At 43.6% G+C, this 19027-nt stretch overlaps 1 protein-coding gene across 1 annotated transcript in view; it reads right to left on the bottom strand.

The window, feature by feature from the left end:
• Positions 1-5971: 5971 nt before the first annotated feature.
• The window catches only part of GSTT2B (glutathione S-transferase theta 2B), a 63723-nt gene continuing 50667 nt past the window's right edge, over positions 5972-19027 (bottom strand). The window contains exon 5 of the mRNA XM_086942763.1: positions 5972-10967. Coding sequence (XP_086798889.1) covers positions 10767-10967 — 201 coding nt within the window. The 3' untranslated portion in view covers positions 5972-10766. The remainder of the gene's footprint in view (positions 10968-19027) is intronic.

Below are 19027 nucleotides of genomic sequence, written 5' to 3'. Positions count from 1 at the left end.
GCACTTTTTGGGTCACTCTTGAGCATTCTCCTGATTTTATAGATGCTTACACTCTGCTCTGAGGCGTCTCCTGCAGAGTTGGTAGTTTTATCTGATGATTATTATCCTCTCACACGCCTGAGGTATGTCTCTTGGAGGTGCTGGACACTCATATATTTTATTTTTTAACAATTCTGTGGGGTGGATAATCATTATTGACGGGCTATTTACAGTTGCATGGGAAGTGTTATGCTTTCTATTGGTGGCTTTATAGGTGACATGTTCTTAAAGGAAACCTTTGCATTACATCTAACTATTGAAGATTGATGGTCTTCTTTTGGCACATGTTTGTTGCTGGCATTTGATTATTTAATTATAAATCCGCCCTGTACGTCAGCTTGCTATACTACCTTTGCTCCTCTACTGCAAAACCTTTGATCAATAACTACCATATGATTAATATCGTGATTTGTTCCCCCTGGCATTGGTTACACTCTTCTTTATTCCTCCTTTCTCATGGCACACTGCTGGTGGTTTGTTTGGCTGGTCATAATTCATTTTTCTATTTTAATTTCAGTTTTTCTACATTTTAACACGTCTGACATATCACATTCTCGTGTATTGAGAAAATGTATGTTACCCAGTACATTTTTCTTTCCTCCTTACAGTCAGTGATACTCAGAAACTCACACAGAGATTGCACAAAAATTGAAGATATTCCCAGTCTTGGACATGACAACCTCTTTCTACCGCAGTTCTCAAGCTATTACTCTGAATGAAATCTTTCAATCGTGTCTCTGCACGTAAGAGACCAAAACACGATCCTCCATCTCCAGACAAATGTACTTTTTCTCTATCTCTGGAAGTTTTGTTGGAAGAAATAAGTGCTCTTCGCCATCATGTACAAAAAACTTTGTAAAAGATTCCAATCCTTGGGTGAGACATGGCCTTGCTTGGAAAAAGGGATCTCAGAAGCTGAACTGAGAGTAGGTGATATAGAAGATAAATCTTCTCAAATTAATTCTCTGCAGAAGGAAGTAAACCCTCTCAAAAGGTAAGAAGATGATTTAGATAATAGATGCAATAACGTAAAATTGATGGTCTCCCAGAGCAAATTAGGGGAAATTATCTGACTTTGTTTCTCACATCCTTATTTGTAAGGTGTTATGCCGAATTCTACAATTTTGAATATCCAGAGAGCTCACAAACTACGCAGAGGAAGAGATCAGCTTCTTCCATATCCAAACCTAGATGAATCATAATTCTGTTCCTTGAATTCAGAGACAAAAATAAAATCATCAATGCAGTGAAAACAAAGAAACAAGTATTTTGGTCTCAAAACAAATTCTGTGAAATTTCTGTGAAGATGTTTATAAAGTCATCACAAATTGAAGGAAATCATTTTTGAATCTTCACCCAGCTCTCACAGCTATGAATGTAAGATATGGATTAATTCATCTGTGTTTGTTCAAAGTACCCTACAAAAACAAACCTATCACTTATAATGACCCTGCAAAACTCAGATCATTTTTATCTAGTTATACTAAAGATGCACAAGAAATTTCTTTATTATGATCACCAGGCTTCCTATTCATGTGTGTTGCTGTGTTTCTTATACATTAAAACATGTATACATTATTTTACATTTTTATTGCAGGTTTCATACTTGTTTTATCTCTCATATATAAAGTAATTCATTACCGGACTCTTCTGCCCCTTGGATGTGTCATCTTCATCATGTGCTTTCTCCACTCTCATTCCTTATGTTCCCATGAAAGCATGTCCTTCATTTGCCATTCGCTTGGCTTGTACTGTCTTTCTTTTCTCTTATAATCATCTTTGTTTTTCTTATCTTCCATCCTCTTCCCTTGTTCAGATGCTTCCTTTCCTCTTGTTTATTTTTCTTGTTTCTTATCCCCATTCAAATATTGTCTGTTTCACATATAGCCCCTTAAATAATTGTAGAACTTTTCTGATATTCATATTTTCAAAATGTTGCTATTCAGAATAATGTATTTGATTGTGAAAGGTTTAAATAACTCAAATAAAAGGGAGAGCTATGTTTCATTTTGACAATTTATACCCAAACTAGATCTATTACAAGAAACCCATTTATTGGATTTCCAAAAAGAATCTAGATTTGTACTGGAAAACATTATGAACTTAGAACATTAATTAATGCTTCTAACTCTACAGAAACCTTGGACAAAGGGACTAAAGCTAAACTTCTTTTCAACAGGGTCTCCACTGGTAAATCTTCTACATTACTTCTGAAAAGTAGTGTGGGATAATATGGAGGTTGTAACAAATCTGGAAAGCTATTAGCAAATCATCTTAAATCTAGGTTGAAGTGTACTAACGTGGAGTCTCTGTTGAATATCCCACATGGGGTCATGGGGAATATGATGTATAATGCACGACAGACAGTGTCTAGAGGAGTGGGTCACCCCACGTGGGTATGCTAGCTCTGCATGACTTGTGCGGGGAAGGTAAAAATTCCTTTTTTTATATATAACCCTCACACACTCTAGTATTGTCATGCTTCATCATTGGGTTCACCCTGACTCCTAACGGCCAGGGTGGGCTCAACCATGTTTCAGGGAGCACTTAGAATAAGGGTGACAAGAGGGTTTAACTAGAGATTAAAAATCCCTCACCTTTAACTAGGTATCCCTTTATTCGTGGAGACAGTGGGGAAACTAAAATAAGACTCGTAATATGGACTATTATGGTCCTATGACCCTAGATGTTAAGACCGACATGTTTCAGCCCTACTCTAAGGCCTAACAAGGTCTGGGGCTTTCATCAGGGTATCAGATCAATACCTCGCTGGTAATTAGGTCAATGTTCTGAAAATGCTGGAGCGGTAAAGGCGAAAAATAAATCCATTAATTCTTTTAATGATTCTACCCCTTTAACGGTTTCAGAATTCCAGAAGTATGTAATTGTAGTATCTTATTTAGGAAGAATTTCGATTCTAGTTTAAAGCATCAATCATATAGGTTTTTAACTACAATGGATGACCCCAGAGTACACCTGTACAATTTTCCAAAATGTATGAAACTTTGGAAACAAGTACAGAAACAGATTACTTAAATGTTTCAAGTAAAACTCCCTTTCAAATGCACACATTTTTTTCTTGGAAGCCTAGCCAAAGTGTTTTTTTCACAACCTTCAAACTCTAAATTAGAGGACATTTTACTGGCCATTGTCTTCCAACAATAACTAATAATTGGAATAGTACATTAACAATTTATTTGCAGTTTCTCTTGATCATCGATTTGATAGAGGATAGACTCTAATGCCTTCTTCATTTGCTAAAAAAAATTGTTGCGGCCAGCCCTTACTATATTTCTTGATACTGTTAGACTCAACTCTTTGACCATAATACAAAGCTAATTTTAAACCTCTGTAATTTAATCCACGTTGTATTTGAAAATATATTGATCTAGAAATATTTGCAACATTTTGTAACTTTTAAACATCTTTTAGTCTAAGTTACTTGTAAAACTATTTTGTGAACTAATGATAATGTATTCTACAAACATAATAGATAATTATTTTTAAATTTTTCCCTTCCCTTGTTCCTTTTTACTTCAAAGACCAGCTTCAATAGAGATTACTATATTTTAATAAGTAATTAATAATTGAGTTCTTAGATATTTTCAAGATAATTTGTATATTCTTTATATTTTCTTATATTTCAGCAAAGGGTATATTTTAGTAGATTTGTAACAAAAGAAGTGAGCACACAGAAGAAATCATCAAATCTCAAGAGAATCAAATTGGATCCTCTTTATTGGTACATGTTGCTCAATCTCTCATCAGGATCTAGCCATGTTTCATCACAGATGTATAACCAGTGACTTCATCAGGGCATTTATTAAAGATCTTAAAAGGTCCTCCAAAATAAGTAGCCAGTTGTAGTCTTAAAAATTTGTCTGCATATACTGCTAGTCAATGCCCCTGTTGTTATGGCAATATTATATGTGTGTGTTTGCACAGATTCAGAGATTCAGAGCATCGCCTGTGATATGTATGGACACCTTCCAGTGTGATCATGTCTTATAATGCTATCTAGTTCGATTCGATCTTCTATGCTTCACAGGAATTTTTGTAAATACCATAAGCTGGTTGTCTCGACTACTATTTCTTGTGGTTTTGCAGTCCCTTCTGAGGGAATGATTTCTTTTTAAAGGCATATGAGCTGAGCTGGGGTGAGCAATGCATAACTGCAGAGGGAATCATTGCATGGAAGCTATCCAATTCATGTAGACACTCAGTGGATAGAATATGGTAATGGGGAACAATCGCGCAAAGGAGTCACAATAGAGGTATAACAGGGAGCAGTGATCCTTGTCCCCATCATATGTGCTTCATTTTTGTAATTTTAATCAATAACATTTTGATTTAATTTGTTTGAACCTTTGTGCGTATTTCTTAACTTTAATTTAGTCTTAGTTTTGCTGTTATATCACACATAAATAATCTCTGTGGAATGCCTCATTGCTTGTGCTAAGCTACCAAGGGTACGTTGAAGTATACAAAAAAGTGATGGATGGAATGCTTGAATTAATTTTAGCCACTGGTAATTACTCGGGCCGCATCCCGGTCCATCGTTATTTTGCACACCTTGCCACCTCAGTTTGTACCCAGCCATATACAAATTTGGTTTGACCCTGTCCCAATGGGAACGGACCAGCCCAAAGTGCTACCAAAGGCAAGCACAGGGAGGCATATGAGAGATGCATGTAAGGAGCACATATTCACAATAGGATGCACAGAACAACATGAAATATGTGCAGGATAGACAAATGCCTTGCATACTTCAATTACCTTGCTTTGAAAACATTCAAGAATGCTGAAACATAAACTTCTCCATAGATTCTATCCATCTGGGTCAGTGCTGGTTCATATGAGATATGGCTCAGACAGTTACTGTGTAAGGCGGTGTGGGCAGGAGGGAACCTTTGTCCATACACTTTTGGAATGCACGAGTATCCAGAGATATTGGGAGGCGGTAGCAAATCTTATGGAAGAAGTGTTGGTGCAGAAGATAGACTGTAACATTAAATTGGCCCTCCTAAATATCTGGGGCCCTACCGACCAAAACTCCAGGGAGCGCACATGGGTTAACTTGAGGCTGATGGTAGCAAAGCGCAATATTGCGAGATTGTGGAGGGCTCAGAATCCACCTGGTATTAAGTACTGGGGCAAAGATATGGACTGGTGTTTGTTCACGGAAAAGTCCATCTATGAAGCCAGGGGATTCCCGAATAAATGGACGCAAGTTTAGGGACAATGGAACATTCAAAGAGGAGAGATATGTGAACCTCCAAGATCGAGAGAAGATATTGTAAAAGGGATCTGAATGTGTCTCAATGGGGATTGAAAGTATTGTTTTGACACCGTTATATCTTAAGTACCTTTTGTAGTGTAACAATTTTGCCAATGTACCTGTAACATGATTTTTTCATCAATCGTGCCTTGATTTCAATAAAAAAAAGATTTATAAAAAGAAAAGAATGCTGAAACATGAATGCAGAATACTGTTAGAGCTATTTGATATCCTTTGTCTCGTTAGGTTTGGCATGGAGATAATGTAAATTTCACAGATCTTTCCACTGATGTCTTAGGTATTCTCAGCAGATTCTTTTTTTTAGCCCACTGACATTATAAAATATTTCCATGGATTATTAAACATTTTTCCACAGATCTGGATTTCCTCTAGCTACAACTGTGCATAATTACCGTTTTGTTTGTTTCAATCTCTCGCTACTATTATAGTGCAAGAGAGTGCTCTGAAGCAGCCAAAAGATATCAACTGAGAGCTGTGTAAACTACCAAACTAAATATATTTGTTAATCAGTCTGCAAGGACACTTTATGACAAAAGTTAAAGCAATAAGTATAATGTTATTATGCTTGAGAACTTATAAATCAGTAAATAACATGACCAGCAATTCTTTTAATAAACCACAATCACAAAGGGCTGTGACTTTAAAACCTATGAGAACTTTATTATTCAGAGTTGCAGCTGGGCAAAATTTCATTGTGATATATTTTTATTACAATTCAGATCATATACAAATGCACAGCATACAATTTTCTAGACAAAAGTTAGAAATATACCTTAAACCCAAAAAAAACACAATCAAGAAAAAACACAACCTGCCTGAATCAATAGCTAGGCGGAATATCGTGCCACAGTTTTATGGAGCAAAAGAGTTGCAATAGAGCCAAGTGATTCAAAACGTACAAAAAGAACAGCTCAAATCATTTTACATAAAAGATATACATCATTTTTATTTAAAATCTTCAATGTTTAATATAAGACATTCAAAGTAAACATAAAAATTAAAAGTATACAGTGTCTCACAGGGTACAAACATAGCAAGATCACAACTAATAAAGATGAACACTCGTTCTGAAAAAATAGAAACAATACCCCCTAAAACGACCATCATACCATCCCTCATAATACATACATAACATTTAAACTACAAGTTAACGATACCCTTTCTTATATACTCATGCACGCTTGTCAAGTAAACATTACACAGATGTCATACGTTCCATATTTTCTAATGGGACACTAAACTGCAAACAAATTGAATTGCTGAAGTATTCTGTTCCTTGTATTCCAATACTAGGTGTGTGCTTAAACATGTCAGAAAATTTTGTTCAAATAATACAAATTGAAATTCCAGAGATCAGAGTCATCAGAGTTTTAAAAAAATTCAGAAAAAAATCACAACCTTCTTTCCCAATGGTCCCACTCCTGCGAAATTAGCACTGTAGAGCCTGCCACAAGTATGTCCCTCTCATTGACAACTAGAGGCGCCATCTTTAGGCAGTGCGCACTCTAGTCTTTTGGCGCCTGGGGCTATTTAAATGCGTGTGGCGCTGATGGGCAGCGCCTGGAAGGGTTATGTGATCTCTGTTTGCTCATTTGCATATATTTGCAGCTACCGTTTTTGAAAAAGAATAAACAAATATTTTATCGCATTGTATATGAATTTGATTTGAAAGGTGGAAACAGTTTTTACCGATTGGGAATTGGGAAAAGTAGGGGCTTTGGCACTTTTGACATTCTCTGACAGGTCCAGGAGCCTGGTTCCTTCCTAGTCCATCTCCTTGACAACTAGAGGCGCCATCTTTCGGCAGTGCGCACTCTAGTCTTCTGGCGCCTGGGCTAATTAAATGCGTGTGGTGCGAACGCCAGCACCTGGAAGGGTTGTGTGATCTCTGTTTGCTCATTTGCACAAATTCGCTGCTACCGTTTTCAGAAAAGAACAAACAAATATTTTATCGCATTGTATATGATTTTGATTCGAAAGGGGGAAACTGTTTTTACCGATTGGGAATTTGGAAGGGTAGGGGCTTTGGCCCTTTTGACATTCTCTGACAGGTCCATCTCCTTGACAACTAGAGGCGCCATCTGTGGGCAGTGCGCATTCTAGTCTTCTGATGCCCGGGCTATTTAAATGCACCTGGCGCGAACGCACAGCGGGCGAACCCGTCAGCGTCCCGGATGCGGCCAGCAACGCTGCCTGACTGGTACCAGACCAGGAGATTAGAATACGTTACTCAGGGGATGTTCTGCGGGGTTGGAATTCCAACATCTCCCCCCTCTGAGGTAATTGGTATGTTTCCTTAGACAACAACAATATATGCCCGGTTTGTAGTTTCAGGCTGGGATTGAGACTGGCTAGTTCCAACCAAGCTCGCTCCCCTTCTCTCCATCCTAGAAGGTCTCCACCATCTCTGCAGCACTAATTAATGTTCGATCCCTTAGGAAACATTATGCTGAGGTTTTCGATCTTCTTGACGACAGCTCGCTAGACCTGTTATTCATTACGGAGTCATGGCTTGACTCTACGGCAGACCCCGTTGTTACCCTCGCCACACCTGAGGGATTTAAGATTGTCAGGGCCGACCGCCCAGAAGGAAGGGGGGGGGCGAGTTGGCCATTTTCTATAAGGATAAATGGGAGTCACGCAGGGGGATGTGACGTTATGGGGAGGCTACAAGGCCCTTGATTTTAGTATTTGTTTCTCAGACCATTTTACTTTGGGTGGCTCTTTGCTTTATAGGCCCCCTGGTCCGGTGGTACCTTTTATGCAGGCATATGGGGATAACATAGCTTCCAGGGTGTTGAAATTCTCTCACTACATTGCTTTAGGGGATCTCAATTTTCATCTTGACCAGGCTGAGGCTAAGGACACATGATTTCCTGGACATTCTCCCTTTGGCCCAGCTGGACCAACGGGTTAGTTTCCCTACCCATCAGGCCGGCCATATACTGGACCCAATCTGCTCTAACTCGATCTGTGACCCATGCCCAGTTTCCTGGTCTGACCACTTCATGACACACTTTTCATGGGACGTGTTGAATGTTGAGCCTGTGACACATTCATTTTGCAAACCAGCCTGTGGCAGAATCGACCCTGGCATGCTCAATCAAGTCTTGGAAACTTCTAGACCTATCCTCTCGGGCAACCTTGAGGATCAACTTGATGGCTTTACCAATTGGGTTTCCAATGTAGTGGACTCACTAGCTCCACAGTGCTCTCCTAGGTTGTCTAGGAAATCCCCGTCTTAACCCTGGTTCAGCCAGGAACTTAAAACACTTAAACATGAATGTAAAACTCCTGAGCGAGCGTGGCGTCGCAGTGATTACTGCCCCGCAGCCAAGCTGTAGCTCAGGATCAAACAAAAGGTCTACTAAGCAGTGGATGGACAGAGCAGTCCACTTCATATACTATAACTATCCCCAGAGTGAAAGAATTGTCTATGTTGGATCTCAATTGCCGTGCAAATCCTTCTGCTCCCACAGAACTTGCAACTAAATGGAGTTGCAGGTAATTCCTACAATTAATCAGGGGATGCTGTATTGGTAGCAGAACAAATGCCAATGACACCTGGAAATCTGTTAAAGAAGCAAGGATGGGAGTGTTTAATAAATGGCTAACATTTTAGTATGCTGGTTTGTGGAGCAACCATATATAAAGTAGGAGAATTATAATGCTTTAACCACCAACAAGAGGTTTGGTTTCTACCAAACTAGATTTCATTCAGAGGAATGTTGACTGGAAGCAATGGAGGTTCTTTTATGACTGTTCCCTAATTTAGTGTACAACTGTTTTCCACAATGGGTCATTTGTATTTTAATTATTTTAAGAAATGTTAATGATGAGTTTGTAGCACATTATATTGGCAGATAAGAAAACGTTGGTAGAGGCAGATGAATCCCACAAATTGGTCAATGAGGAGAAAAGATTAAAATAAATATACAAATCTTTGGTGGAAGTCAAACGAAAACATTGTATTCTAGAAAAAGCTCAGAGCAATAATAACAGACTTTGAGAATCGAAAAGTGGTACTACTGAGGAAATTTTAAACCTCTGTGAACCGACCAATGGAATTCAGGAGAGAGTGACAAACTCCAATATTATTGGTAAATTAAGGGCTTAAAGTTTCCAGAAAACGGTTGGAGATTTTTTTCCAGCCAAGGAGGAGAGTAACTCCTAACTCCACTTCCTGGATGGAAAGGGCAATGCATCACCTTTACATTTGTTGGGGAACAACTTTTTTCGCAGGGAAATGTTGTTTTCCCCAAGGAAGAGAAAACATGAAAATAACTCTTTGCATTTACATAGGAGGCTACAAGGCTCTTTTCATTTGCACTGGGTTCTACATTATGTAGAGCTCTGTGCAACAGGAATAGAAGCCTGTGGGATGTTTGCATGATATTCCCAGTGGGGTGTCTGTAAATCAGCACCTGGCAGAGCTTTCCAGATGTACTCCTGAAAACGTTGGTGCACAATTTGAGTCAGTGGTTTGTGGTGCTTGGCACCGGAACTTAATTGCCAGCACTGGCTATAATGACAGTCAACAAGAGGTTGGCGCTAACTGTCTAATTTTGAGATGAGAACAACAAGAGCTTTAATAAGTACATATATATTAAAATTAATAATGCACTCCATTATTATAGCTTTAGGAGGCCTGGAATAGTCTGAATTGCCACACTTTTAGGAGTGCCATAGTCAGTAGTTGTAATGGTATTGTAATTTCCAACACTGACAGGGCAATGGGTGGTACAGGCTGCAGTGGCCTTCCGGGAAGGGTCCTGGCACTTTTACTTTTATTTTTTTACAAATTAAACACCAAGACTGTCCTGGATCACAAAATGGCTACAAAGAAGAAAATCACAAGCGTTTGTCCCTACAACATTGGGTCATGTTGCCAGTGCTGGGCTTTCCCTTAGCCAAAAAACTAACCGTGTGCTCTTGGCTGAAATCAGTTTCTCCAATTGCTACCATATGCATGGTTCCTTTAAAGGAAAGTTCAGGACTGGAACCATGATGTGTATCAGTGACGCAGATGTGCACCCCATACAATTACTAGAAAGAAGGATGGAGAATAGGAGGAGTTAGAGCATCATCAAACAGGATTTTACCTTATCAGAAGTACAGGGTTGGAGGAAGAAAGTGCTGGAGAACCCCCTTGTGCCTAGCTCACTGAGAACACTGTCCCAGGCTGAGGCATCCAATCAAAGTCCTTCTTACTGGGTCTTACCAAGGGTGCTAGCCCTTTGAATTGAAGGTGTTCCTGTGTGACTGACAGATAGAACCATGGATTACAATTGACTACTGCAAGGTTTGTAACATCCTGAGCCTTTTTGGATTGCCTCAGTCTTGGCCATAGTTGTGTTATTGTTATAATCGTCATAGCGCGATACTGGTACTGACTTGGTTGATCTTTTCTTTGAGGACCTCAACTTTTTCACTTGTACAGGTAAGACAACTTGGCCTTCAATGCAGCAGCTGTGGGTGGATTTATGGGTTCCTTTGCCTTTGTCATGAAATCCATTACGTTCTTGTGCGCCTCCTGGAAGAGCTCGGCTCCCAGGGCCTCCTCCACCCGCCCACGCCATGCCTCCAGCATCGGGCGGTCTTTGAAGATGTCAAAGCCAAGTGCAAAAGGCTGCATGAAAAACAAGAGGGTATGAGTTCTGGTTCAGTTCTGCATGGATTGAGCACTTGCTGTCCAAATCTGTGCATAACCTTGAAAAGAATGGTCCAAATCTGCTGGGTTTCACCCAGGCTGTCATATTGCTGAGGGTGATAAAGTGAGTGCCCCTGGCATAACAATATTATCCAATATTTAAGTGCTTATGCAATGTGATCTACTGTGTAAAGATCAATAACAGCAAATTATTCTTTTATTATTTCTACTAACAATACAATAATCCCTTCCCCCGATTGTAGGCAATATATACTAGTCTGATTTGGTAGAAATAGGCTTTGCCGTCAGTCAGAATAACCTCCATCCCCTCCTCAAATGTTTTCAATCTGTCCTGAATTCAAATTTAATTACATTTGAAGATTATAGTTCATTAACGGTTATAGGAAAAGTATGTAAACATTTTAAGAAAAATTCTTTAAACTTCAACAAACTGTATCATACATTACAAAATTATAACAAATCTAAGCACGCAAAACTGAATATTGTTCAAATATAATAATAAAGCATTTTATAAAGTGCATGGTTACACCTAAACTGTGTGTCCCAGAGCTGAGACCTAACCTGACCAGAAAGAGGAGGCTAACAGTGGAAGCAAACCGCTAGACAGTGACATCTGACCAAAACAACCAAGTTTTGAGTGCTTTACGAAAAGTCCATTCTGCTGGTTCAGCTCCCAGGTTCATCGAGAGGGAGTTCCAAATTAAAGCCGCTAAAGGACCAAGCCCGTAACCTAACGCCCTGCACCTGCGGTACCATCGCTAAGTTGGCCCTGTCGGATCTAATATTAAGTGATGGAATGGGAGGCTTCACCATATATCGTAAGTACTTAGTGCCATTGCCCATTAATATTTTGTGGCTGTAGCACATAACCTTATAGATGATTCTCTTTTCCACTACGAGCCAATGAAGCGAGTCCAGGGTGCTCGAGATCGACGACCTTCTGGAAAGATTCAGAACTAAGCGAGCTGCCGCATTTTGTATCCGTTTGAGTTTCTTCAGGCTTTTCTTAGTAGCCCCAAGATAGAGGACATTGCATTAATCTATTTGGAAGGTTACTAAAGCATGCACAATGAACCATACTCCCACGTTTTATTTTTTAGATTTGGGGGAAAGAGGTCTGACCCAGGACCTCCGGCCACCAGGCCAATGTCCAGATGGAGGAAGATTTGCCTACTATCAGTACCTCTGATTTGTTGCCGTTCAGTTTAAGACAGCAGCTTGTCATCCAGGAGGCACATTTTCCCAGGCACAGGGAAAACTGGAATGTAGCCATATTATCATCCTGAGAAAGATTGACAATCAGCTGCGTATGACACAATTTTCACATCGTGCCTTCTAACTGTAGAACTTCTAACTAAAAATGAAATTATTTTTTAAACAATATTGTTAACTTGGGCTGACTTTAAAATGTCCAATGAATTATTTTCCTTAAAAAAATTTGGGGGGGGGGGCGTGGCTAGCGGCCGAACATGGCGGCAGCATAGAGGACTAGCTCCGGCAGGGAAGCGGCCTCTCAGACTATCCGTACTATAATCCGTGGCTGAATCAGACCTCAGACGGAGGCACCGAACGCCCGGGACCGGGCGGGACTGGCGGCGAGCACCCGGACGACAATCGGAGGCCGGACGACGGAGTTACCGTCGAGTGTCGGTGTGATCGAAACACAGGCCTGAATCCGGGGAAACCAGTGACGAGTGAAGCCGACCGGAAGTGCGACCTGCCCGGCAACGAAGGACCGGAAGTGGTCGGGACTGGGGAAGAATCCCGCGAAACGACCAGCGGGCAAGGTCTTTGTCCTGGGAAACGACGTGAGCCAGAACAGGGGGCTGTACACTGCCGGAGGGGCGGAGGGACTATCCGGTGGCTGCTTTCGCAGCAGTAACCCTGAGATACCGAGACGATAGTGCACCGCCGGAAAGAGCGGAACGTCCGGTACGACAAGAATACTGTGGCGATAACCCCCATCCACACTGGGGCTCTTCCCTGGATCGGACTACAGGCCGCATCATATTGGTGGCCGCTCCCTTTCCTCCTGATCCCTTCGTTCCGAAGGCCTGAGCTACAACTAAGAGGACATTATGGCGGGAAAGGGCTCTAAAGGCGGCACGACCCAAACACGTAACGAACGGTACACTAATGATAAAACCGCGTCCCCTCCGGCGGATGGACGGCACACCTCCGCGAAAACGGCGGACAACATGGGGACGAAGAAGGCGACCCTGGATGATGTCATAAGAGCGCTCACGCAGGTCCAGACGAAGGTGGGCTCCATCTCGACCGAAATAACTCTCATTCGGGCAGATCTCCACAAAATGGCCGAGAAAGTGGGGTCGCTTGAGCTGGTCACGAAATCGCTGGTGGAGGACGTGTCAGAACTCCAGACGGCTATGGAGGCGGTCGTCGCAAAGAACAAACTCCTAAAGGACAAGCTGGACGACCAGGAAGGGCGCTCCAGAAGAAATAATATACGAATTCTCGGAGTTCCGGAATCGGAAGGTACAAGAGCAACGGATCTTTACGTGGAGGACCTCATCAAATCGCACCTTCAACCCAAAGGACTATCAGCATTCTTCTCAGTCGAACGGGCACACAGAGTCCCGGGCGGCCAGCCTAAACCAGGGGCATCCCCCAGACCGATCCTGGCGAGACTGTTTAATTTTCGTGATCGGGATGCCATCCTCCAAGCAGCGCGGGTTTCCCCACCTGTGAAGATTCAGAACTCCACATTGGCATTCTTCCCGGACTACACGGCGGAGGTGGCCAGACGGTGAAAAACATTTCTGGACGTAAAGAAGGAACTCAGGAAACGAGAGATTCAATACTCAATGATCTTTCCGGCTAAACTGCAGGTGGTGGCGGAGAACAGGACATGGTTTTTTGATAACCCAGAAACTGCCCGAGACTGGCTGGATGGCTGGCGTCCTGCCTCTCAATCTCGCCGCCCGGGACGAACTAAAAATGGCCAACAATCGAAGGAATGTGACGACGTCCGGGAGGAAGACTTAGACAACGACAGAAGCTCGCCGATGAGAGACAATGTTGATGCAGACCAGGAGGTGGATATATGACAACCCGGCAGGTATGAGACATTCTTGATATGGGACTCCCGCCGGGACTGCCATGGACACTGGGCCGAGGGCCTCTGCAGAGGGTATGAGGGGTCGCTGTTTCTGGAGTATTCCTCACCCCCAGCGAGCAAGTAACCGTGTGTTTTTATCTGGGTGGGTTTAAGCACTCTGCTAAATTGGGGTGGCGGGCAGTTTTGAGTCCGTGTGGCAGGGAAGCAGGGCGGGTGGGAGTTCGGGGTATGGGGGGGTTTCTAAGGTTTGTTAGTTTGTATTGTTTGGCTCTACTGTTTACAATGACAATCATTATAGTCACATTATGCCGAATTTCACACACCGGGCGTACCGGTACTGATCTGACGACACTGAACTAGTTCCAGCATGTGGCTGGAGGCACATGGGGGGGATGGGTTTCCATCGAACACACTACTGCCTCGCCCTATGGGTTTTTGTTTGAATTCACGATCTCGCGATGGCAGGACCACCACAGCCCAGTAACGTTACGGACGGTCCCGAGATGGGGCCTGTGCCACCGCTACAGATAATGTCGTGGAATGTCAGGGGTTTGGGGGACAAGGTGAAGAGAGGGTTGGTTCTCCAGAGAATCAGAAGGTTAAATTGCGACCTGGTCCTTCTCCAAGAGACGCATTTAGTGGGTGCAGCTAGCAGGGCCTTAGATAGGCGAGGATACCGCATGGTCACACATTCAGATTTCACTTCGGGGTCCCGTGGGACAGGCATCTTAGTGAAGAAGGCGTCACGATTCATACAACAGGCTACTAAGACAGATGGCCATGGCTGCTTTGCTGCGGTCTGTGGGCAGTGGGAAGGCGTCTCCATTAATGTGGTGTCTGTGTATATCCCGCCAGCACTACATTCATCGGCACTTCCGGACCTGGGAAAGTTCCTTCTAGAACTCCCGGATGGAGACCTAGTGGTGGGAGGAGACTTTAATGCACTGGCTCATGTCACACAGGATAGGTTCCCGAATCGAACGAACTCCAAAGGCCCGACCAGATTCAGTGAATTCATGGAGGCACAGGGATTGGTTGACATATGGCGGCACCTACACCCCGAGGATCGACAGTACTCTTACTATTCGGCCACACACGATTGCCTGTCCCGTATTGATTATTTTCTTACACTGGGGGGTGGCCGACTCACAATCAATGATGTACAGATAAGACCCCGGGGTATATCAGATCATTCCCCCTTGACCATAACCATGTCCTCAACAGCGACAGCGCGTAAGAGAATTTATCCAATCTACCCTGGCTATCTCAAAATTCCTCCTGTCCGCAAAGCCTTAAAGAAAGCAACTAAACACTACTTTACTGAAAATGCCGGCTCAGTGTCTTCCCCGACGACCCTGTGGGAAGCATACAAAACTGTGTTGAGAGGGCAGGCGATTGCGACAATCACGAACCATAAACGCACACAGAAACAGGAACTACTAGCACTAGAATTGAAACTAGAACAGGCTAATGCGGCCCATATGGCACTTCCATCGGAGGACACACGCCACTCACTCCACCTCTGCCAACAGCAACATGACGATCTTCTCAGACGGAGGACACTAGAAAATATTGAGACGACTGCGCATAGGGTCTATGATATAGGTGATAAAGCCAACAAATTGCTGGCCTGATTGGATAAAAAAAGTGAAGGCAGTAGGCACATTCTACAATTACAGGATCCGGAGGGGACATATCATACGCGCCCCTCTGAGATCATAGACATCTTAGCAGGCCACTTCCAAGCAGTCTACACTCCAAGAGAGGTGGTCACGGTTGAAGCGGCAGTGATGGCGCTTCAAGATGTAGAGGTTGAGACGCTATCGCCGGAGGCGGTGTCTGAATTGGAGGCAGACCTCACGGAGGAGGAGCTTCGAATGGCAATTGGTGCGCTACACACGGGTAAGGCGCTGGGCCCTAACGGGATACCGATTGAGTGGTTCCAAGCAATGTCAGACACCCTGAGCTCGCCGCTATTGGCCGTGTTCGTAGAATGTCGAGAAACAGGGGTTCTGCCCTTGGATCAACGACTGGCGACTATAGTGACCATCCCGAAGCCAGGCAAACCGCCCACAGACTGTGCATCGTATCGCCCAATCTCGCTTCTCAACGCAGAAGCAAAAATTCTGGCGAAACTGATTGCGAATAGACTGACCCCGCACTTAAAACACCTGATCCACCCGGATCAGTCAGGCTTCATGCCACATAGAAGCACGGCGTTAAACCTCTGGCGTGTGCATGGAGCATTGGCACGCGCCCATTTGCTAAAGGAGCCGGCGGCCATTCTGTCACTAGATGCCAGAATGGCTTTTGATATGGTAGAGTGGCAATATTTATTCGCAGTCCTGGCCCGGATGGGTTTTGGCCCTAAATTTCTCTCCTGGATTAAGCTCCTGTACACGGACCCGGTTGCTCATATAGCAGCCAATGACCACATCTCCCGAGCGATCCCTCTGGCAAGAGGGACGCGTCAGGGTTGTCCGTTATCCCCTCTACTATTTGCACTGGTGTTGGAACCGCTCGCTACTGTTATTAGGACCACGCCACTGCTGAAAGGAATAACGTGGGGTGACGCCTGGGAAGATAGAGTATCCTTATATGCTGATGACATGCTGGTTTATCTATCTAACCCAGAGGCGAGTGTCCCAATATTGTTAGCACTTTGTGATAAGCATGGTTTGACCTCCGGATATACGATCAATTGGACAAAGTCAGTCCTTTACGTACTGAAAGGTCCTGCGCCGCTCCTCCCCGAACACTGCCCGTTGGTAGTGGCCGATACTTCCTTTAAATATCTGGGCATACACGTAACCGGTGACGCGGGTGTATTTTACGATCAGAACCTGGCACCCCCGCTCACTCGCCAGAAGGCAGATGTCCGTCACTGGAAAGCCTTGCCTCTCACGCTGCTGGGGCGCGCAGCATTATTTAAGATGATGACACTCCCGCGCCTCTTATATGTACCGGAGAATACCCCAGATATGATCTCACCTTCATACTTCCGAAAAGTGACGGCAGTAGTGACCGATCTGTTGTGGGGAGAACGTCCGCCCAGGATAGCACATGTTAAGCTCAATCGTGGGTGGTATGACGGAGGGACAGCCTTGCCAAAAATGCAACTTTATTATTGGGCGTCACAGCTCAAAGTAATTAATCAATTGATCCACGCCCCGCATGACGACCCGGCATATCTAGCATATAGGGCGCAATTAGGAACACATAGTTTACTGGCCCCACTGTACAATCCAAGCCTCCTAAAACGATTGCTCGGTCCAACCAAACACACAGTAACAATATGGTATAGGGCGCTCACACGGCTCAAATGGAAGGGAGTCATTACCAAGCTTACTTCACTATGGGACACTAAACAATTAGGCTGTCTTAGGTCCAGTAAAGGTTTTACCCAATGGGATAATATTGGAATCTCAACGGTGGGGGACCTATGGACCACTGCAGGGGTGATCCCTTTCCCGCAACTGCAGCAACAATATGCACTAGGCCCCACTGAAACCTACAGATACATACAAATAAGACATGCACTAATGGCAGTACTTGAGCCAGGGTCACCTGTCCCAGAGTCCTCACCCTTGGAAGACCGACTTCTCACAGACTTGCAAACACGCGCTTCCTCGCTTACATATCGCAAGTTACTAAACAACCTCCCAGACCCCCTACAACGATTGAAAGAGAAATGGGAAACTGAATTAGGTGCCATGGACGAGACGGATTGGAATGCCGCTCTAGCGTCACCAAGGGAGGCAGGGGTTTTGGCCCGGTTTAGGCTCATACAACTAAAAATACTGCATAGAGTGTACTACACCAGGACCTCTCTTCATAAAATGCACAGGGCGGAAACCCCATATTGTCTTAGGGGGTGTGGGGAGGAGGGCACACTACTGCATACACTGTGGGAATGTCCGGCCATATCGAGTTACTGGCAGCAAGTCATGCGAACCATTTCCCAGACCCTTGATACTTCCTTAACACCGGAACCACGAATGTGCTTGCTGAATATTTGGGAAGGGACTGATTTGACACTCCGGAAACAACAGTGGGTCACTATTGGGACTATGGTGGCCAAACGTGACATTGCACAGAGGTGGGGGGTGGCAGAAACACCTACTCTAGCACTGTGGTGTAGGACGATGGATAAACTGATGTTGACCGAACGCACAGTGTATAAACTGAGAGCTAACCCCAACAAGTGGAACAAGGTATGGGAAGCATGGAACAGATATAGGGGGGATTTATATGAGCCACTGCCGGAAGACGAGGGCGACAGCTCAGAAGATGAAGAGGAGATGGATGAATGAGATAGAGGGAACTGTATAGAGGTGGGTGGGGGGATAGGATTTGTCTGATGGGGACTTTATTTCGTTTGGTGCTCGGAGAGGGAAGGGTACCAGCCTGGGAACCTGGAATCGGCAACTGACAATGAACTTGACTGTGATGTTTCACTGTGACTATACATTAAGAAAGAGTCTATTTTTTCTGTTCTTGTTAATTTATAGCAAAAAATAACATAAAAGTAAGATTTCACGTATTCCGTCATTGTATCCTCATTGCACTATGCATCATGCCAAACATTTGCTGCCGGACCGGAAGGTTGTGGGCTAAATAGCTGTGTAACAGTACGAAACAGTGATTGACTGCATAACATTTTCCTGAGATATGATGTACTGATGTTGTATTGATGGCAAATTTCAATAAAAATCTTACACCAAAAAGAAATAAATAAAAAAAAAAAAATTGGGAGACAATAGGCTCCAACTCTAAAAAGAAGTAACATGAGATTAAAACAATACTTGCAGGGGGCGTGGCTTAGCGCCCGTTGGAGATGGCGGTACCGGCGTGAGCGCTCCGCTACGGCTGGGGTAAACAAGCGGACCGCGTCGGACATAGCCTCGCCGAGTTCAAGATTTAGTCGTCGGAGTGCGTC

Source organism: Lissotriton vulgaris, chromosome 11 (assembly GCF_964263255.1).
Source record: "Lissotriton vulgaris chromosome 11, aLisVul1.2, whole genome shotgun sequence".
NCBI classification, from domain to species: domain Eukaryota; kingdom Metazoa; phylum Chordata; class Amphibia; order Caudata; family Salamandridae; genus Lissotriton; species Lissotriton vulgaris.
This window is presented reverse-complemented; position numbering and strand designations above follow the sequence as displayed.